The sequence below is a fragment of the Sander vitreus genome, chromosome 4 (assembly GCF_031162955.1).
Source record: "Sander vitreus isolate 19-12246 chromosome 4, sanVit1, whole genome shotgun sequence".
Taxonomy (NCBI): domain Eukaryota; kingdom Metazoa; phylum Chordata; class Actinopteri; order Perciformes; family Percidae; genus Sander; species Sander vitreus.
In genome coordinates this window covers 26,743,675-26,766,456 of record NC_135858.1, presented here as the reverse complement: position 1 = coordinate 26,766,456, position 22,782 = coordinate 26,743,675, and the positions used below count along the sequence as shown (strand labels likewise).

The window sequence follows — 22,782 nt, the reverse complement described above, 5'->3', positions numbered from 1 at the left end:
GAGGCTCGGACCTTTGGCCTCCCTCAAATGTGCCTTGTAATTCTAAACGTTCATGTAGTATAGGGTTTGAGACATCTTTCACTTAACTTGTTATCACTAATTCGGAATGACCTTTTAAGGAGCAGGTGGTGTTGTGAAGTTTTCCCTTCTCCCTGTACCTAAAATCTGATTGGCTGCAGATTCACACCGCACAAACCTGACCAGACTTGAATATTCCAATAGGTTTGTAAAAATACAAAAAAACTGGAAAGCTCAGATTTAATGTCAGACTGAATATGTCTGCTGAAGAGGTTGGAATATTAACGACACTCAACTTTAATGTTTGTTAACATGTTGGAAAGTACTGCAAATGCACAATAACAAAGTGTCTTCGCACAAAGGACATTTTCAGTCTGTAAAGAGGATGAAGAGTAAACAAACTGAAACACGGTGGATTTGTTTGCCAAAAACATACAGTTGTGGTGTCAGTGTGAACTTAAATGAAGTTGGTGAAGTCTCGCCACTGACCAAACTATGACTGACACCATGAAAGGTTCAAGCTCAGGGCGCCTGCTGGATGAGAAAAGTTAGTCTTTAATCATTATTTCTAACTGGAAAGAGTCAGCTTTCTTCAGCCCTTTGAGAATTGCATTCCTTTGCCCAATCATATGCTGATATTCCAATATTTAGGTACGTTTACTGATTTAATGTGTAGTGTGAATTAGGCCTGCACGATTAATCGTTTCAAAATCGCGATCTCGATTCACCATTTTATTTTTAAATAACTTTATTTTAAAAGGACTTCGACTCTCATTTCATTTTACGAGCCGACTGCATCACAAACGCTACTACTTTCTTCTGTGAGTTTTAAACCGACTGTATAAAATAGGTTTTAAAGGGCTCCCAAGCGCTGCAATGCTATAGGTGAAAAAAAAAAAAAAATCTGCTTGGTACTGCCAATTTGTTTTGTTTTGTCATGGTTCATGTGTGCAATAAACATTACACTTCGTGAGAAAGAAAATCATGGCAGAGAATCATGATATCAATTCTAAGCTTAAAAAAAAAAAAATCATGATTCATATTTTTCCCCGAATCGTGCAGGCCTCGTGTGTATTGAGAATTAGTGTGTATTGAGAATTAGTATGTATTTAGCCATATGTGGGATACTAACTACTGTAATATCTGTTATATTTAAAAAAAAAAAAATTTAAAAAGGAGACAAATGCTCATTTTTAGGTCCATACCAGTACTTCTATTTTGGGTTTCTACTAGAACATGATACATGTTTTAAGGTTTACATGCTTTAATCCTGAAAAGCCCAGTCTGCTCTGATTGGCTTGTGAGAAAAATATGGCACACCTTTACAAAAGGTAGTTCTTAAGCCATGTGTGGAGATACTCAGATACCTGCATGTGACAAAGGAAAGGGAGCCAAATCTGAATGGCTTTTTGGATCCTATGTTTTCTGATCTAGGCAGCCCACAAAAACAACATACTAAATTGTCTTATTTCACAGTTTGTGGGTTGGTAGGGACTCCAGATACCCAAATGCATCTGGCTTGTAAACTGGATTCATCCAGTACTTAAATTTAACATTTTTTTTAAAACCCAAGTCATTTTTTACTTCATATTACAAAATTGTATTCTTGCAATACTTTCCCATATATCAATAAACAGGTTACTGTACAGGAATGGGGCCGTTTTTAGGTATTTATAGATTTAAAGATCTTTGAAAATAAAGATGGACTTACTTTCCACAGCGTGCACTGCAGAAAGAAGAGAGAAGAGTCACTATGATGATGCAGGTAGACAACAAACCATGGCATATTAATGTGTAGGAGGGGTGCCAGTAGGGGCTGCACAACACTGACAAAACATTGTTGTATTTTGTATGCTCCGTATCTTTTTACAAATCTAAAATGATATTGGCGCATGAGGACACCGTTTTTAAAACTTACCTCAGGCTTTTCTGCTCGGGATTTGGTTGGTTTCAAAGTATTAAAAGCTCAACTCCAATATACGAATTGATTTACAAGCTCGAGATTTTACACAACAGCTGAATGGGAATTGGAAAGGATTACATTTTCTTTCTTTTTTTCCAGAGCCAAAGAAAATAAGCTTTAAAAAGAAAAATGTTTTTAGAACTTCTGTCAGGGTGATCGTGCAGCCCCAAACACATGACGCAGCATTTAACACTTTAAGGTCAGTCCGGACTAAAAAAGGGAGTTTGGGACCAGAATGAGGGTGAGGCCGATTTATTTCTGCCGCAGCCTCATTTAAAGTCAAATCCTTAGCACAAGTGATTCTTGTCTCTTGTTTCTGCTGCTAAGCATTCAAATATAACACCAAACAAAATGAATTACACACATTCAACCAGAGTAATTTAGCTCACGTCGCAGAGCCAGATCAGAGGATGCTGTTGTGTTCAGGGTAGGAAACTAGCAGTGGAAAGTGCAGCACAGACTTGAGCCACTTGCATTATTTGTAATGCATATTCATAACAATACAGATTTGCATCACAGCGCAGTATTTTCGACTGATGCTTGGGCGCCTGAAGAATAATCCAATTTAGTGGCCATGTTCTCCATTTTAGTAGCCATGTTTTGTCCAGATTATTGTGGCACTCCTGCTGAGGTGGCCGTTAGAGATTTATTTGAGCATTTGATGGCTGGCGACTGTTAATTTCCTTCTCTGGTTAAATGTGCAGAGTGCAGACGATGGAAACTTTTAGCAGGCAGGCAAAACAGGACAGTTCAGTCAAGATAATAACTAGGACCAAAATAGACACAGTGATGGCAGAGCAAATGTCGGCTAACGCACTCAAAGGAAATAAAGATGTAGACACATGCAGAGGAAAGGAAAACAATGTAAGGGAAATGTTGCTTTTTTTTTTTTTTTTAGAGTTATGGCGTTTTTCCATTACATGGTACCTGCTCAACTCGACACACTGTGCGTCCGTTTTCCATTGCAGATTTTAGTACCGCCTCAGCGTGGCTGGTCGTCTTATATGCCGGCTCGACGCACAAGTATAAACATCAGGCCACTTGGGCTTGTTTTACAGTTCTGCGGAGGCTCCACGCAGAGCTTTCGCCTATGTAAAAGTGGCCTGATGTTTATACTTGTGCGCTGGTGTGTGCGTCGAGCCAGCATGTGTGTGTGTGTGTGTGTGCGTAGGCTACAGCGAAAGCTGGAGCCTACGCAGAACTGTAAAACAAGCGGCGCCGCAGTAAACTGCCGTGACCTAATGCGACACACACACAGAACGTGGAAGGAGTGTTGTTGTTGCCACAGCCAGAAGACACATTTAGTTTCAAATGAAGCTGGAGGCAGCAAAAAAAAAAAAAAACAGCTGGTTAAACTGTTTAAAAATAGCGGGTTTGTTCAGGACGCCCGTCTGTCGCTTTCACGTCACCTTTTGGTATCGGCTCAGATCGCTTGGAACCTCGACTGAGGTGGTACTAAAAAAAAAGTACTGGTACAAGTACAGGTACTTTTTTTTCGTAATGGAAAACCAAAAAAGGAAAGTAGAGTCGACTACCACATAATCAAGGGTGTGCTGATGCATCAGGTGATCACGTCCTTTGCGTTAACAAAATAATCTGCCAGTCAGAGCAGACACAATAAAGAAACGGATTTTATTCGTCAGCTTCTGCAAAATGATGTCATCAGTTTGGTTTCAGTGTAGTCAAAAACTAACGCCCCTTCACAGCTAAAATATGTTTCTGAGGCTTTTTCCCTACAGACAGGAAAACACTGACCTCAAATTGTCAAATGTACACTAAAGAGAATATTGCATGAATCAGATAGCACTGGCATCAGCTTTAGAAACCGTGTGTCAGTCAAACTCTACTGCACTGTGTAAAAAAGAAAAGAAAAGAGGAATGACACGTCATTATGTAACATGCATTCATCTTCCCATTGAGGTATTTTTTTGTATTCTTAGTTTTATTTTGAAACCAAAATACACTCCATTCTCTGATGAAGACAGTAAGATGCCGCTTCAACCTCCAAAAAAAAGCTTTTGGACCTTAAGCAAAGATTATTTTGTAAAATACATCGGAAGAAATATTTTTTGCCTGCAGAATACATTAAACATTTTCAGAACCACAGACCAAGGCTTTTGCAACCAACTTCATTTTCCAGTGAAACACTAGTAAAATGCAGCAAACAGAAGATGAATTGCATTATTCCTTAAACGGTGAAAAAGCAAGCGACTAATTGCAGCGCTGCTGCCGCGTATTTAAGCAGCGCGTGTCCTGATATTGATAACTTTTGACTCGCACACTGAGGACTTGGGCTTTGACCTGTGAACTTAAATCAACATCAGACATCTGCTCCAAAATAGACCTTTTTCACAGCAGACATTTTGACTTGTCATAGGAGGAAAAGCACGATGGCTCAATTCCATCAAGTGTTCCAGTAAGCTATTTCAGAGAGTCAGCACGCACAACACCAGGGCCTCTCCTAAGTGGAATGCAGCCATCATTAATGGTTTTGAATAGACCTGTGCTTTTCCTACTATGACATGTCAACATGTCTGCCGTGAAAAAGGTCTATATTTGCCATAATTTGTACCGGATCAACTGATGAGTTAATAACAACATTTGTAAGGTTTGAAAACGTATCCAACAACACAACCTTTAACAGAATAAAGTAACCCATCAAACAACAGAGAGCTGAACAGGCACGCTGACTGCAGGGCTGCACAATACAATACTGTGTCCCACACCCACATCTTCATGATTTAACAACAACAACAACTGGTGTTGACCAAATACATCGATATTGCGGCGATATTGTAGGGTTGACGATCGGTGCTTTCACAAAATATTTACACAGTGAGATTTTTGATAAATAATCAATAATGTGGATATAATGACTTTTCTGCCTACTCATTTCTTGGTTCTCCTACTCAATAAACAACATAAAAATCAAGGAGAGGGTTACCTTTTCCTGCTACAGATTTCCAACCGTGGTCAGAATGCACAGGGAAGACACTTTGTTTCTCCGGTACTCGCTCCGAAGCTAATCACCGTCACTCTCTCACTCGCTCTACCACACACTCCCCACGCACAAACATGCCGGCCCTGCTGTTAGATCGACGCACAAACCAACGCACAAGGATAAACTTCAGGCCACTTACGTAGACTAGGGAGAAAGCTCTGCGTGGAGCCTCCGCAGAACCACAAATCGCGCTTAAGAAAATAAAAGAACAGCTAGAACAGTCTGGTACGTAAAGAAAATCACTTTACTGTAATTAACCTTCAAATTCAGGAAAATATATTGATATAATATTGATTTATTGCCCAGCCCTAACTGACAAGTTGTCAAAGCTTATGTCATTTTTTGTGCACAAACAGTGGAAAATTTCTAATTAATTGTTTCTGGAAAGTCTCAACGTGCAACCAGAAATGATTGTGTGATTAATGGATGATTTGTTAATGGATGTGGTGGGTGTGGATGTATGTATCTATGATGAGGGATGATGACTGAACAGAAACTGATAAACACAGTTAGCAGTCAAACGTTTCTGAACAACCCTTTATTTTAGCATTGTGGGGTTAAGCAATGCACTCATTGTAAATACCCTTAACTTGGAAAATATGAGTTAGGAGTACATCAATGTGAAATGAGACCTAAATCTGATCAGACTTTAAACTTCAGAAAGGTGTTTTTAAATTGTTGAAAACAACAGATTTAACTGTAACTTAAAAAGGGATACTTTGCCGATTTCAAGCCAGCTCTGTGTCATCTTAGTGTGGACAGTGTGCGCAGATGAACAGTGTTTGGCTTCCTTCCGTGGCACCAGCGCACAGAGCCAAACGCTGTTCATCTGCACACACTGCCATGACACAGAGCTGGATTTAAAGTGCGACTACCCTGGACTACTGTGCCCGACTTCAGCTCTTTGCCAAATTTATTCTCGATAGTTGTGTAGTGCGTCTTCCCCAATGAAAAGGTTCCGACAAAGACTGAAGTTGTTTTATTTAGGGGCTTACTGCAAAGTCCTACATCCAAACAGGTCTCCAAAAGCAGCGTTTTCCTTAAAGGTGGTTTTAAAAAAAGGCAAAGTATTCACCTTGTATATGTTAGAAACATGTAGAAAGGGCTGGTGTGTAATCATAGAACAAATATCCAGTGTCTCTGGATTTTGCCTGACACAGGAAACTAACACAGGCTGTTCAAAAACCTTTGAATGGTTCTGTGTGACTGTGTTTCGAGTAGAGTGGATGAACAGCAGGTCTTACCATGGACATGAGACTGCTGGAAACTTTTTCCTGGAGCAAAGTGGAAATTCCCTGCCACCTGAGACACAAAGAAGAGGAGAGGGTAAATAAACAAAAAAAAAAATCAAATTAATATAGTTTAAGGGCCATATAAAACATGATTATGGACTGCAGTCACTTTTCCAGTGTCAGGGATACAATATGTACAATATATTCTTTTTCTTATACAATTATCTCATTATTTTCATAATATTACAACTATTTCTTGTCATATTATGACGTTGTGTCCTTGAATTACAACTGCACATATCACAACCTTTTTAAAATATTTCAACTTTAATCTCAAAATGTCACATTTCCTCCTCCCAGTGAAACATATTTCATTGTGATAAGCAGTCTGAGGAAGAGTTCAAGTATGTTTCGCGATTGTTCTTGTGAAGATTTTCTTTTTAAGGAACTATTAAACAATTTCTAACATACACTGCCAATAAACAACTAACCGTACGTACACACCGCCGCCGACTTGAGCTTCTAAAAGATACCGGAAGTCATTCATTTTCAATGGAAGCCGGCTTCTCTCAGCTGCAAGGAGCGGCAAATCTGTCGGCGTCGCGTTTTGAGCGATCAGAGCGTCAATCAAGTTGAAAGTTGAAAGGAGGTCAACTTTATGGTAATGAGCTATGACGCGGTTCAGCGGCAAACGCCAGCAACCAATCGGAATATAGACGTCCTTCGCGCTGGCCGAAATCCGAAGAAACATACGATGTAAACTTTCGTTCCTACAAAAACATTAGTTCCGAGAAAATGGAGGAAAAGCTCATCATCGCCGTTGCTGGGTTCCCTATCATTTATGATATGACGTTGTTTGCGTATAGGGACCAGTTAACGTCACCTGCCGGTCACATCGTCTCTAAACAGTCCGCTCACGGTGAAGTCCTGCACGGATCAACAGCGGGCGGCTGCTCGCTCTGCCTGCATGCTGCTGCGGTTCAGCGGCTAACGAGCGGGTTAACTGCTAACAGACACCGCTGCGACCAACAACCAATACAAATTCTGTCATTACATATGTAATTTATAAAAGGTTTCTAGTGTCAATGTATTGGCCGTGCAGTGGCTGCTTGTGCTTTTTCCATGATCGAATGCTAGAATAGATATGCTGCTACGTCAGAGCGGCCAAGGCGTCAAACAGCTTCCCCGTACTTTCTGACAAGCGTCCTTGACCGGGCGGCCAGAGATCCTTTGCAGCTCAAGTCGGCGGCGGTGTGTACGTACAGTAAGGGGTGTACACTTTCTTCAAGGTCAGCAAATCCAGGCTGTTATTTGTAGATTTCAAATTTAATTTTGCAGCTTTATCGAAAGTACTATTGACAGCCAAGTTCTTCTTGTTGGCCAAGGCATTACATATCACTACATTTTCAAATCTTCACGTTTTCATGAACATTTTTCCAAACCCACCGGATGTCCCCCAGACAGAAACAAAGCTGCTGCCCTGTGTTGAAAAAAAAAAAGTGATATTTTTGAGATACCAACAATCATTCACAGATAAGATTTGGAGTACCTTGTTGACTTCCAGGAAGCCGTAAACCTGGCAGCCTTCATTCTTCTGCTCCTGCATCCTCTGTGTGAAGCCCTCCCTCTTACACTGCTCGATGGTGTCGGCATTTTTGAACGCCCAGCCTCGCCGCCGGTACGCCTCCCGCACGTCATCACAGGTGTTACAGCATCTGCGCACACACGGCAAGCAGAAGCAAGGCACGTAAATAACAAAGGTTATACAGAAACACGCAGAGAAAGACAAGAGCCTGTGTGTGCATGAAGGGATGGGCAGTATTTGAATTCAATTTAGTTCAAATGCGTATTCAATTATTTTGAGTATTTTGTAATTTGTATTTTGCTGGACAGAAGAAGAACACATTTGAAATGTTTTTGTGTATTTATAAATACTTAAATTACATTATTTAATATGAAATTTTATTCTCACCAGGTTTAAACTATAGAAGAAAAAAAAAATCATTAATTCAAAAATCACAGTCTTTGGCTAAATGCAAGTGTATCACGTGACATGTCCTCTCTCATTGTGAACTAGCAGATTTAATTCATACCTGCAAACTCCGAAGCGCTGAAAAAGGTGATAATAGATTATACTGTTGGCAGATAACAGCACTTCCCTCAAAACTAATGTCAGTGATCGTGATTGGCCAAATGACTCGCGTGACGTATCACCAAAGATGTTTTATTGTGAAGAAGACCGCAGTAGGTTTTTTTAAACTCCCGTTTATGGGAAATTGACCACAATTCACGTGGATGACATTTTCCCATCAAAACGGTGATTTTCGCCGAAAAACGACTAGTTTGCAGGTATGTTAATTTGTGTTTCCCTGGACTGCAGTGTTAGGGGTTACATGAAGAAGATTTTTTTTTTTTTGGTCAGTTTGTTGTTGGTATTGGGGGTGGGGGAGTGCTTCTCTTTCTCTTCTTCTATTTTGTACTGTATCACACTCTTCTGTGATGGTGCTGTTTTGTGTCTTTTGCACTCGTTCAACTGGTTGCTTATAAAGTTTTTATTATGCGTTTTTATTATTTGTTATTATTATGTATTTATCGCTCTTCAAAAAGACATCTGCTAAATGCCCAGTCTTATAAGGTAAAGGTACCTTATTGTCATGTACATGTAGCGAAATTCATTCTCTGCATTTAACCCATCCCTCAAGGGAGCAGTGGGGGGGGCGGAGGAAAAAAAAGGCCCGGTACGATCAGGATTCGAACCCAGAACCTTCTTGCTGTGAGGCCACAGTGCTAACCATTGGGCCACCACGCTGCCTCATGATCGTCATCTCAAAGAACAAGTGCATGACGGTGGTCTAACTGTTCACTACCCCCAGTTGCATTGCATTTCAACTGGCTGTTCATTCGTTCAGTCAATGGTGGCTTTGACTGACAGACACCACCCAGCATGCACCCCTTAATTCGCAGCCTCCCACCTCTAAGATATCCTGATCGGCCACTTCAAATCTATGATGTGGGAAAATAGCAGAGTTCATCTTTTAAAACAAAACATACAACTCACGACATAAACACATCACTCCCTGTCTGAACCCCCCACTCGCCATCACCACCTGTGTGTGTGTGTGTGTGTGTGTGTGTGTGTGTGTGTGTGTTTTGGGTTCTTACTTGAGGTCTTCAGTCTCAGCTCCGTAGCAGCTCTCACATCTGTTTGGGTCCAGTGAACTGGGGTCAAACACTTCACCATCGTCGGCCATACCAAGGTCTACACACGAAAACACTAAATCATGATCTAGTTCGACCCTTCATTCTCAAAATTCGTTTTAAGACGTTCAGACAAAAAAACAGAAAAAACTAAAACAAAGGCGGGTTCATTTTACTTCTGCAGCCATCTGTTAGCGTACTGTGTTGACAAATGGAAAAATTTGCACCCAAACCTTCCAGTTAGGCTACCTAGTAGTGTGTAGCTTTCAGCGTTCTGCAAACTCCACGGTTTACCAAAGGAAGAGGAGCAAACAGTTGCTGCCTGTCTCTGTGCATTTGCGTTTTGATGTCATTGATGTATCACCTTCCTGGATCATATTTCTACTACTTGCGGACTACTTACTTTTAAAATCGGAGCACTATTTTGGCCTGAATGCCTGCAAAGAGCAGCTGTCAATCATCGTTAGTTAGTCAAATGTCAGAGTGAACTCAAAGGTTACCATGTTTTTCTGCCTCGAGGGTGACAGCTTTCAGGTCTTTGTCCAGCCGCTGTTTGAACAGATTGTGTTCAACGTCCAACTGCTGCTCACCGGCCACATCCATCGCATCTATACTGAGATCTGAGAGTGAAAAGAAACAGATAGGGCAAGGCGGAGTACAATTAACATGTGTCATTATTAGCAGGTCGCTAAGCCAGCGAGGTAACAGCGGTGCTACTTACAGGCGCAGGGCATGTGAGGGAAGATGACGTCGATGTTGATTTTCAGTTTGTCTCCTCGCGACGTGTCGACGTACAGCTCAGGGTGAACCTGCAGGGAACAGCGGGTGTTCATTTGAATTCAGTCAAAAACTAGGGATGCACCGAATCCAGATTTTTGGGGTTCGGCCGAATACTGAATCCACTGGTTACGATTCTGCCGAATCCGAAACCGAATACCGAATCCTATTCCCATCCTCACACGAATGGCTTTGGCTCGTGGGTGATCTGAGTATCTGAAGTTGCTGCATTTGGGCTGCTGTCTGTAGATTCCTTCATGCACGACTCGTATTCTTTCCGATGTTTCATACGCAAATGTCTTAACAGCGGTGATGTTGTGTATTGTTCAGGGTCCTTGCCACCACGAGACAAATCGGCATTGCAAATTGAACATGTAGCTGGACTTCAATCGCCTTCTTTTGACTGAAAGTTCTGCCAAACACTTTTTCTGCTCACGAGTTCCATTTTCACTTTCTCACAGCCTACTGCACCGGTCCACCAATGTGAACACCTTCCCGTAATCAACGGCGGCGTCATTACGTCGACCAGCGTAGTGCAAGCGTAGGGTTCGGTTCGGTGGAAAAAAATTCAACGCTTCGGCCGAAAGCGAACCCCGTCAAAAAGCCCAATATTCGGCCGAATGCGAAGCCGAATTCTGGATTCGGTGCATCCCTGGTCAAAACACAAACTTGTCTGACACTGATGTATGGTACATTTAACTGAAAATATGTGACAATGTGTGACTAAACAATGCATCTCCCCTTTGGTGAAATGTTTTGCACCAAAGCAACAGAAAATGAAGCTTGCCTTATTTTCTGTAAACCAGAATTGCTGCTACTCATTTTGTAGTCTCAAACCTCTGGATTCAATATAAAACTGTGCAATGCAAACATAATACTTCTGAATCTTGTGAGTTTGAAAGGTGAGTGAAAACACGTCAACAATGTTAAGGACTGGTGTTGCGTTCACAGCTGTGTGTCGTAACTTTTAGCCTTCAGCATACTGAAGTTTGTGTGACTCGGACCGGTCTGACAGGAAGGGGACTTTCAAGTCAAACCTGATGAGAAGTCTAAAGAAAGAGCATCTGCATCTCCATGACAACTGAGCAAACTCCATGTGCTAATGAAGAATGAGTGATACGGTCTAAAGCTTGGGAAGCTGGGAAGTGGACCTTGAGTTGGGATTGTTTAGTCAAACCAGTACAATGCTGTCAGTGTTCAAACAGTTAACTGGTACAGGGTGTCTGCAGTGTTCACTAAGTTCAATTTAAGACTTTATTCCCACATATACAATACTATATAGTATATTACAATACAATTATTGCATTATACAACAATTAGGCCTAGAATTATTTTATAAATACATGAACTTGACATTTTCTATCGCATTTCCAGCACTTCCCAGCTACATATATAAATAATTCCTAGTAATTTATAAATATTAACGTGACCTGAACCCAGATAAGCAGCAGAAACTTGATCTATTGGAGTAAACAATAAAAAATAAATCTATGCAAAAATTGATGACACATTCGCCCATGAGTCAATGAGCTTCCTAGCTACTGTGGCTAGCAGGGTTAGCAGTGACAGTGTTTGCAGCCGTTTGCTCCACATAACAGGCCTCCTGTGTGCACAACCCCACCATTATGGCGTTTTTCCATTACATGGTACCTGCTCAACTCTACTCGCCTTTTTCGGTTTTCCATTATGAAAAAAAGTACCTGCTACCTTTTTATATATATAAAAGTACCACCTCCGCGAGGTAAGTGTCAAATTTCATTTCTATCAGGGATGCACCGAATGTTTTGACGGGGTTCAGTTTCTGCCGAACCTTAGAATGTTTTTTCCACCGAACCGAACCCTACGCTTGCATTACGCGCGCTACGTAATGGTCGATGTAACGACGCCGCCGTTGATTACGGGAAGGTGTTCACGTTGGTGGACCGTTCAATGCAGTAGGCTGTGAGAAAGTGAAAATGGAACTCGTGAGCAGAAAAAGTGTTTGGCAGAACTTTACCATTCTTTCTTTTCTTTTTTTTTTCTTTTTTTTTTATAGTTAAAATAAAATAAAATGAAAAATACACTGCTGTGGTCGTTGTTTACTTCATTAATGTGTTTACTGTGTTAATGGACTGAGGATGGGAGTAGGATTCGGTCTTAACCAGTGGATTCGGTATTCGGTCAAACCCCAAAAATCTGGATTCGGTGCATCCATAGTTTCTATCTCAAATGATGAGGTGATGTGGATGAACTGACCTCTTTAGTAAGATAGTACTGCAGCTCAGAGACAAACAGGATCAGCATGATGACACCGCTGATGATAGTCACTGCAGAGACACGGAGGAAGATTGTATGTTAGACATCAGAAGAGTTGTTTTAAATCCTGGTTCAAAGTTTAAAAAGGAAAATCCCTTAAAACCTTTTCTGCTGTTAAAAAAATGTTATGCATCATAACCAAGAAATGAAATATGAAATGCTATGCTTTTCTGCTATGAAAATAGCAGAAAATGTATATACTCAAGTAAAAGTATGTGAAAATAAAAAAACAAAAAACAAACAACAAACAAAAAAAAGAGTTACAGAGTTACTTAGAGTTACTCCACCACTAGCTCTATTACCTCTTAGCCTGTGTCTGTGCTGCTGTAACATGGAAGTGTTATCTTATATTAAATATAGGCCTACCTCCAAACTAAACCAAAGCAACAAGGTTTGTAAAACTAACACCAGTAACGTTACCATTAATGTAAAGTGTTCATGGTTTATAGCAAATGGGCTAAAACATGCAACACCACTGGTGTTATCCTGTACAGAAAATACAGGGTAAAATATCTGAAAATTAGTATTATCACAAACGTTTCTTGTAACAATATATCTCCTGGTTATGTATATATTTGCATTTTTATCACTAGCCTAGTTGATATGTTGCTCTATTATTTAATTGTAACTGTAAAATGTGTCAATTATGCTGCTGTTCAGGCTCACACAGCGTTATAAAGGTAATGGTCACACTGTAACTGCATGCGTTGTTTATATTGTATCATTAAAGGGAGAAATGCTTCAGGTCCTTGTTGATAGCCGCAGCAGCTAACAGCCAGGGTGTCTGAATGGCTGCTGCTGCTGCTGCTGCTCGGGTAAATTAGAGCCTCTCACCGGTCGCTCCTCCCCACGTCTTCACTCGGAAATCTTCCAGAGTTTTGGGATAAGCGTCAAACTGTTTCAGTTTATTTAACGTGTCCATTTTCTAATCCAGAAAGCCACCGCTAAACACAAATGTTACCGACAGGTTCCTGCACTCCAGACATACATCAGTCCTTCGCTTTCACTTCCGGGACACGCAAGGCGGGGGCACTGCTAAGCCAATCAGCGCCGGCCGCGTAATTTAGACTTCTTTTTTTTTTTTTCTTTTTTTCTTTTTTTTGAATAAAAAGTGAAAATACACAACAACAAAAACATAAAACAAAGATAAAAAATTTTTTTTATTACATTAAACATCATGAAGGTAGAGGTGGAAATAGTAGCAATATCGTGGAATGCCAATATTAAATGCCTATGAAATACACCCTAAAATAAATAAAAGAGGGAATAAATATGTAAATAAATGTAAATATAAATAAATGAGTCAATATAATAGGTTTTTATTTTTAAAGCGACGTTATTTTTAAAAAGAGTACTTTTATTTATTTCAGAGAACTTTTATTTTATAATGCCACATTTATTTATTTCAGGGGACTTTTATTTTATAATGCCACATTTATTTCACTGCTCTTTTTATTTCCATTTCTTATATTCAAATAAAGAGGGCATGCTTATCTGCAGTGTTGTAATGTAACAAAGTACAAATACTTCGTTACTATTCCTAAGTAGAATTTTCCCGGATCTCTTTACTTCGTTATTTATATTTCTGGAAACTTTCACTTTTACTCCACTTCTTTTCCAAAATAAAATGTATACTTTTTCTCAGATACATTTCCCCTCAGCATCTTTGTTACTCGTTACTTGCAAGAAATGTTTTCGTACGTTGGAGAGAAAGATTCTTTCTCACAAAAAATTAAAATTCTGTTTCTGTTTTTTCCTCTTTGTTGATGTCAGACTTTGAATTTGATGTTTAAGAAGGTGTGGAAACACTGAATATTATGCTTCACTATAAGGAAGCCACAATAAAGTTAATAATCAAAGTTTTTCTTTAGAATAAATTATAAAATGAGCTACCAACAATCTATAATATATAATATATCATATTGAATGGCTGCTTGTCTGAAACTATTAAAAGGTTGGGTGACTCTTTGGCTTATTGTGTCTCCAGTATTAAACTGTTCATATTATGCTCATTTTCAGGTTCATAATTGTATTTAGAGGTTGTACCAGAATAGGTTTATGTGGTTTAATTTTCAAAAAACACCATATATTTGTTGTACTGCATATTGCTGCAGCTCCTCTTTTCACCCTGTGTGTTGAGCTCTCTGTTTTAGCTACAGAGTGAGACATCTCACTTCTGTTCCATCTTTGTTGGGAGTCGCACATGAGCAGTATTAATTCAATTCAATTTTATTTATAGTATCAAATCATAACAAGTTATCTCAAGACACTTTACAGATAGAGTCGGTCTAGACCACACTCTATAATTTACAAAGACCCAACAATTCCAGTAATTCCCCCAAGAGCGAGCATTTAGTGCGACAGTGGCGAGGAAAAACTTCCTTTTAGGGAAAAACCTCGGACAGAGCCAGGCTCTTGGTAGGCGGTGTCTGACGGTGCCGGTTGGGGGTGTGATGAACAGTGGCAATAATAGTCACAATAAAGATAATGGAACTATGACTAGAAATAGTAGTTGTTGTGTATTAAGGCAAGCACTACTAGCCAGTAAGAAGCATGAGGGCGTGCCATGCTAGCAGCTAGGCGAGCATTATAACCAATGGGGTAAGCGAGCATCCGCAAAGCGTACCTCCTATGGAGCTATTTTGATGCTAATAAGCCATCACCTGCCGTTAGCATTCCATTGACTGCCATTCATTTTGGCAACACAACTTTACATCTGAAGCGTTTAAAGACTTTATTCGTCCATTGTTTATTTCTAAAGAAACACGACAATGTATAAAAGGCTCCATTACCTTGTACCTCACGTTATGGCTCTGTAGCAGATGTTTTTGTAAAAATAGGCTAACGATTGTGTCATAACCACACGACTTTCTGTCGCATAGTAGACAAATTACCATATAGTCAGGAGAAGCTTGCAGGCAGTTTCGACTTACATTAGCTGTTTAAGTTTAATTACTTATGTTAACTAGCATTTTAGTTAGCAATAATTAGCCTGTGTCCATGCTATCTCCTTACATATACCTACGCTCTCCATCTCTGCAAGACTGGGAATGATTGAGATTTCTCTTGGCACAGCTACCAGAAGACTTCCAACTTTCAGACAGGTTGCTCACGTCACATCTACGTCTTCAAGCTCAGTTGGAGGCTGCGCAGTAACGCTCAGCCATCACCGGAAAAGTGCTTCTAATAGCCTTCACTGGTCTCCATGGAAGTTTACGGCGTCGCTTTGTCCATTTCTTTAACTGTCTATGATTATAACGTGTGTTACAAAGTGACGCACGTTCGTCACGGAAGTAAAGGCTGGACTACAATCGAGCTGTTTGGAGCAGTTTGTGAACAGTGCTTTCTGTTGGAGATGGTAAGTTCCTTGGGGGTGGACTTTGGGCTTTTACACTTTGTAACCTATAACGTGCACAAAAAGATATATAACACAATAAAGGAAAGGGAAAAAGCCAAAAAGCATAATATGAGCACTTTAAAAACAGTGTCAGAGATCTAAGCAGTAAAAACCTACATAAGAACCATGAAACTGATACAGTCTTATGACTTAATGTGTACTACAGTGAAGTCATGCAAGAAACACACAAGATTCAAATACTTTAATTTGTTTTAATTAGACTTTGTACAGTTTAAAGAACAGAAACCTATTCACATATTAAGACACAAACTGATCCAGAGCAGATCTCATAACACAGTCTGATCTGTAAGACAAGAGACGGCATACTTCCTCAGTACGCTTGATAGAGGAAGCTATTTGAGTGTAAACAATAAATCCTGTGTAGGCTTTGTAAGCAAACTGTGACTTTCATTTGTCACCATTTGTGTGCTACGGTTGTCTTTTTGCGTGACATTTGGCAGGACGAAAGAGTAAAGACAGAAGCTGGTAGAAACAAATGGAAACAATCCGGGGCATCCAGAAACAGGGCGAGTTCATCAGCATCACTCCTCCTCTTCCTCCACCTCAAGCTGCAGACGAGAGGCGAGCCGCTGGGCGAGCTCCAGGTCGCCTCGCACACCCCCCTCTGCCTTCAGTTGACCTATGACCCCGAGGTCAGCCACGGCTGTCTGAACCAGCTGCAGACGGGTTTCTCTGAGGGAACGCCTTAGCTTGGCCCGCCGATTCTGAAACCAGATCTGAGAGAGAGAGGAAAGTTAATGTGTCTGTATCCACGACGTTCCACTTCCGGGATTGTTCAGGTGCTGCCGGTAATTCCGCCAGTAGTTCCGCCGGATGTCACTCTTTTCGGCCGAATGTCCGATACCTTCCGCTTCCTTAGTGTTGTAATTCTAAACTCCGGTGGATTTCTGAGGACTATGGTTAACTGCTCCTCAGATCTCTGCAGGGTAAATCCAGACAGCTCGCTAGACTATCTGTCCAATCTGAGTTTTCTGTTGCACAACTAAAACAACCTTTGAACGTACACGTTCCACCAACACAAGTTCCTTCCTGAGGCTATTTTGCAGCGGCGCCGTGGCTCCGTCCGGCTCTTAGCCCCGCCCAAGACGATTGTGATTGGTTAAAAGAAATGCCAATAAAGCAGAGCATGTTTCTCTCCCATCCCAGAATGCTGTGTGGACTAGCCAGACCCTCCTCCGCAGCGCTGTGGAAGAAGGTCTGGCACTGCGAGACTAATGTGGCAGAGACAGCAACAACATGTAGGACTTTCTTTTTTTTTTCTTTCTCAGACAGAATTTTTACTTTATTTTTTTGTTGAAGGAATTTCTGTGACACAGTCCTAAAACTGTAGAAAAGGCCATAATATTGTCTCTCTCTCTCTCTCTCTCTCTCTCTCTCTCAAGACGCTCTCTCTCGTATGATCGAGCCAATCAGCGACTCGTGCCCTTCTGTCAATCATTTGCTTAGATTTTCAGAACCACATCCAACTTTACGTGTAACTTCATGTTCAACTTCATGTTCAGGTTGTCATTCATCTGGCATCTCAATAAATCTGCCTGGATCTCAAAGTCAGTCTTCTCTGGTTCAAGTTCTTACCGGGCACCCTGCCAGTTTTTCAGTACTTTTTACAAAAATCCCCCGCTTCTCCACTAAGCTACAAATATTGATAGTACGAGTCACGATATGAACGGGGACAACACTATCTTCACTCATGAATCCCACAGTTTTACTGGTTTTGGAGCACTGTCTTCTGCACCCTTTTACACCCATTAGATGGAGGCGGGATCAAGAGGGATGTAATAATAAAATGCTCAAAGGTAAAAAGCAAATTCGTTTGCTTATTTAAAATACTGAATGATAAAATGAAGTGGGACTACAAACACAGAAATACTAAACATATGTCCTGGGTGGTACGGTATGTTTTTATATATTTCATGGCTGGTGGCTTGTGCATTTAACACACATTATTTCCCCCAAAACTCAGCCGGGCATTTGGTTATCTTGGGTTTAAACATCCACAGTGGGTTAGCGAGGTATAAGACGTGAAACGCAGTAACAGCAGCAGAAGCAGCGGAGCTATCTTCATTTCAGAATACAATTTCAGGGTTAAATTCTCAGTGTGTGTGTGTGTGTGTGTGTGTGTGTGTGTGTGTGTGTGTGTGTGTGTGTGTGTGTGTGTGTGTGTGTGTGTGTGTGTGTGTGTGTGTGTGTGCGCTGTATGAACCTGTATTCTGTCCTCGTCCAGGTCCAGCCTCCCTGCCAGCTGCTCCCTCAGCTGGATCCCTGGATAAGGGTTCACCTGAAACACTGTCTCCAGCACATTCACCTGCACACACACACGCACACGCACACACACACACGCACACACACACACACACACACACACACACACACACACACACACAGAGAAAGAGCGAGATTAACAGGCATGTCCTTATTGTTTTTGTTTTATTATAACTGAACTCAGTGTTTGAATGAAAGACAGACTGCCAGACTGATTGATTGATTGATTGATTGATTGATTGATTGATTGATTGATTGATTGATTACCTGGCTGTTGGTGAAGGCAGTGCGTGGTCTGCGTCCGATATACCAGTTTGATGGCGGCCTGGGAGAGTTCGGCTGCTGAGGGTGATGATGACGATGATGATGTTGCTGCTGTTGCTGTTGTTGTTGTTGCTGCTGTTGCTGTTGTTGATAACAATGTTGTTGTTTAGAGCACATACTGTTTCCTCTGTTCTCCTTCTCCGCTCCGATCTCTGGATTCACGGGCAAAAATAAAAGAAGAGCAGATCCCACATTATGCGCCTCTCATAAGTAAAGTATGACAAATAATCAATTATCATTAAACTGAAAGAAGGAACATATTAAACTGCATTGTATTGTATTGTATTAATATTAGCCTTGATTGTATATATTACAGTGATCAGTTTAATATTCATTCCAAAAAAATTAATAATTTAATTGTTACCTATTGTGTGCTTTATCCCTTAAGTGTGTGAAACACAGATTTAGTTCCTTTAGTGTTTGTTTAGTTTACAGTTACAGAACTATCGATAGAGACACCAGAGAAACTGAATGAGCAAGAGTTTGTTTAGCTGGTTCCTTTTTTCATCTGTCCTCCCAGAACAGCTTCTATAGTAATAACTATTTGTTTCAAGAAGCTGCAAAGAATCCAAATTTCCAACAGCCACGGGTTGAATGATAGGAGGGCTGCAATTGGATTCTGCTTGTCCTGAACCAAAATGTTAATTGGAACATTTCAAGCAGGATTCTTTAAGACAACAGACAGCATAAGTCCTCAGTACGCTTGATAAAGAAAAGTAAAAAAATTAAATAAAATCCTGTGAAGGCTTTGTAAGCAAATTGTGACTTTTATTCGTCAACATTTGGCAAAGGAAGATATTGGAAAACTGAAAATGACTGTAAGTGAATGTACTAAATATAGCAGCTATGTTAGGGAAAATTGGGGAAAATACCAAAACAATACTGAGCTCAGAAGTCTTATAATTACACAAATGAGATGCATTTATAGAAATTGACTGCTTTCCAAAAAGCAACTTTTACTCTGAAATGATTTAGAGCCTCTAAAGTAGGGTTTTACATCACAAATGTAACCTTCATATGCAGTTACAGTACTGGACGGGATATTGTGTTGCTCTGTGTCATATACCTTTAAATCAAACTAAATAGTGTCAATGTCTGCAAAAATAATCTTTCTATTTTTATTTATTTAACCAGGTAGGCCGTTGAGAACAGGTTCTCATTTGCAACGGCGACCTGGCCAAGAAAAAGCGTAAGCGTACAAGACAACATACAGTTTCACATTCAATATAGTGCAAGAAAACAGAATACAATAAGCTACAAAGGTACAGATTAAGTAGGCAGTTCAAAGCCGGTGCAAAGTGAGGTGCAAGTAAGTCGATGGATATGCGAAAGTGGTATGGTGATAACATAATATACATGAATAGACAATCTGTAACATTGCTGAGATGTAGTAAAGAGTCAGAATACAGTTAGTGCAAAATTGAATTGACCACTTGAAAATTGTAAATGCATGAAAAGGAAATAATGGGTCAAATCTAGCTAATCTAATCTCTATAATTATAAATATTTGTGTACCACTGTAAAGATGCATAATGATTTATAGCAGACTGACAGTTGGTGCTTCATCAATAAGAAACTAACTTATTTTGCTCCTCACCTGCCCAGGGTCGGTGGAGTTTCAGGCAGTTTCCAGGTCTTTCCAGCTCCAAACCAAGAATCCGCTCAATGGAGAACGCCGGCCTGCTTTCTGCCCTCACGGGAGCTAGAGTGGACGCCATGATGATTGATCTGCCTAATTGATAAATAAACAGCCCTGAGAGCAGAAAAAAGCCCCCGGTGTGCTAACAAAACTACTGACAACAACCAAAACCCCCAAAAAATCGCTCCATGAAACGATTCTCTTTCAGTAAAGACGATGATACTATCTACACTGTGGACCTGGGGTCTACTATCAGCGGAGAAGCGGAATGAGTCTGAGGTACATGTGAAGCAGCAGGAAGACAAACTGCTGACTGCTGGTTTGAATGGGAGTCGAGGATTTACACTGGCCACCAATTAGAATTAAGAAGCGGTTTTCCATGTGAATGAGATTCCCCGAGGTTCCATACAGCAGCTAATCTCTGCTCTGTGTGTGTGTGTGTGTGTGTGTGTGTGTGTGTGTGTTACTGAGAGAGAGCTTACATGTAAATGTATAGTTTACTTAGTTTAACAACTCTGCAAAAAGAGAGTATTTGGCAAACTATGCAGGAGACAAAAAGCATCTTGTTGTGTGTGTGTGTGTGTGTGTGTGTGTGTGTGTGTGTGTGTGTGTGTGTGTGTGTTTTCCCTCATGTGAGACACTGTATGAGTGTATGTGTGAGATTAGGATGGGGAGCCTTTTTTAAAACTGTCACCAGTGTCACACAAACACAAAGCATCATTTTATCCTTTTCTTCTGAATTACCAAAGTAGAAAATCTGTTTAGTTTTCACACTAAAAATCCACCCTTCTGTTACAGGTATGTGATGGCTTTAATCAAATAATAATAATAATAATAATAATGGTGGCAATAATGATGATCCGGTGAGATCCACTAATACTATTAGCCTAATCTGTGTGTGTTGTGATGCAGATGAAGCTCGTAGCGTCTGAATGCAGGTTGAAGCAGCGGGGAGGAACAGCTTTTCAGAGCCAGATTAGCTCCTAAGGAAGGCCTGAAGCATCTTTAAACTAACTGCACACTTGTTTATTTATCTCCCAATGAAAGGAAAGATGGTATGTAGGGATGTGATGACTACAAGCAGAAGGGGAGGCCATCTTAACTCAGCTTCACTGTGATGGTGTGTGTGTGTGTCGTCCTCCCGGGGCCAAAACCCAAAAAAATCCACACTTTTTCTGACGTTTTTGTCCCACTTTTGGCATTTTTTGTTGTTGCCGTTTTACACTTCTTTTCACTACCATGTGTAAACACCACGAACGCCAACTTCTTACTAGTTTTACACTTCTTTTTGGAATTCATGGTCAATAAACCTCATTTCTAGGAAATTATACCTAATCCTTGAGTTAAAAAAAAAAGACTGATATTGAAGGAAGGATAATCACAGTTGGGATACTGTTTCCAAACGTTTCAATGAAATTAGAGATCCCATCTTTTGTTGTACTTGCGAAAGCGCGTTGTATGGAATCATCCATGTTATTTTTGGTTAATTAAAATTAGGAAGTTAAAAAGAAACCCATATTTCTGATATAGACATTTAGAAAGACAACACAATGGTTAAATGCATTGTGTTAAAATGTAATACTTGGGTCACTTTCTTTCTGAGACTGAGATGATTAGATGGCTATCAATCTCATGTCTGTGTGTTCAGAGCAAAGCTGGTGCAGCAAAGGTGATTACTTTAGCTTAGCGTAAAGAGTGGAAGCAGAGGGAAAGAGCCACACCACCCAACACCACTAATTAACATGTCGCGTCTACTTGACCCATACATTAACAAAAAGCCTTCTGCTAACTGCAGCTGTGAGCCTTTGGTTCAGTTAGCAGAGGGCCAGTCTGAATCAACAGAAGTACATTTCCAGGATAAAGCCTGTTATCTGGCGCATGGCTCGCGCGCAGTACCTCTGAAAATGGAAAATGGCCAAGTTTTGAAGAAAATATGGATCGTGCAACAAGACAGGCCTGCTTGGTTCTTTCATGAATTGATTGTAAAGATTTACAGAGCCTATGTTTAAGGTATTTCCTCTCTAACTGGGACGTCTTGGGACCGATTGGTGAGATTGCTGTGGACCAAGTAGTACACACAGCGATACACTGGTAAGAGCAAATGACATTTAACCATGTATCCACCTCAGCTTACTGTATTGTGTGACCAGTTAACTTCATTTAATATTGCACGTGGCGTTTTCTTTTGCGGGGAGCAAATGTACCACCAAAACAAGTTCCTTCCCGAGACTATTTTGCAGAGACGATTGTGATTGGTTTAAAGAAATGCAACCCAGAGCCTTTTTTTCTTCCTATCCAGGAATGTATGTGGGATGTAGCCAGAGCTGTGGAGATAGGTCTGGCAATGCGAGACTAGCAGAAGGCTAAACTATTAGCGACACGTTCTCGCTATCTCTGAAATGCTTTGCTGCTATTGACGTTTTTTTTTTTCATTCAACTTGAATCAGAGTTTGTCGTCTCACATGAGTGTGCACATGCCTGTGCTTGGGCTTTTCTTTCGCCTATCCCAGCTTTAAAAGCTCGGTAACAACTAATAATACACTCATTTTGTGATGTGTTAATCTCCACTTAGTTATAAGGGCTACGTTTTAAAGGGAAGATTCAGGATAACTTAACAGCTTCACAAGCAGCTTGTACATCTCTCCAACATGATAT

At 40.5% G+C, this 22,782-nt stretch overlaps 2 protein-coding genes across 3 annotated transcripts in view; both read right to left on the bottom strand.

Annotated features, from left to right (window-relative positions):
• The window catches only part of ergic3 (ERGIC and golgi 3), a 29,463-nt gene extending 15,960 nt beyond the window's left edge, over positions 1–13,503 (bottom strand). Inside the window, exons 1-8 of one of the 2 annotated variants that reach the window (XM_078249245.1) lie at positions 13,319–13,503; positions 12,425–12,495; positions 10,134–10,221; positions 9,913–10,032; positions 9,377–9,473; positions 7,764–7,929; positions 6,227–6,284; positions 1,730–1,744 (exon numbers count right to left, since the gene is read on the bottom strand). In XM_078249245.1, coding sequence (XP_078105371.1) covers positions 1,730–1,744; positions 6,227–6,284; positions 7,764–7,929; positions 9,377–9,473; positions 9,913–10,032; positions 10,134–10,221; positions 12,425–12,495; positions 13,319–13,406 — 703 coding nt within the window. In that variant the 5' untranslated portion in view covers positions 13,407–13,503. The remainder of the gene's footprint in view (positions 1–1,729; positions 1,745–6,226; positions 6,285–7,763; positions 7,930–9,376; positions 9,474–9,912; positions 10,033–10,133; positions 10,222–12,424; positions 12,496–13,318) is intronic. The other variant, XM_078249246.1, reaches the window with a different exon arrangement.
• Positions 13,504–16,327: 2,824 nt separating this feature from the next.
• Positions 16,328–20,206, bottom strand: LOC144516324 (homeobox expressed in ES cells 1-A-like). The gene is made up of 4 exons (XM_078247532.1): positions 20,086–20,206; positions 18,432–18,640; positions 18,106–18,207; positions 16,328–16,618 (listed from the first exon to the last, which is right to left on the bottom strand). Exons 1-4 carry the CDS (start codon positions 20,204–20,206, stop codon positions 16,424–16,426), a joined length of 627 nt encoding a protein of 208 aa, XP_078103658.1. The 3' UTR covers positions 16,328–16,423.
• Positions 20,207–22,782: the final 2,576 nt, after the last annotated feature.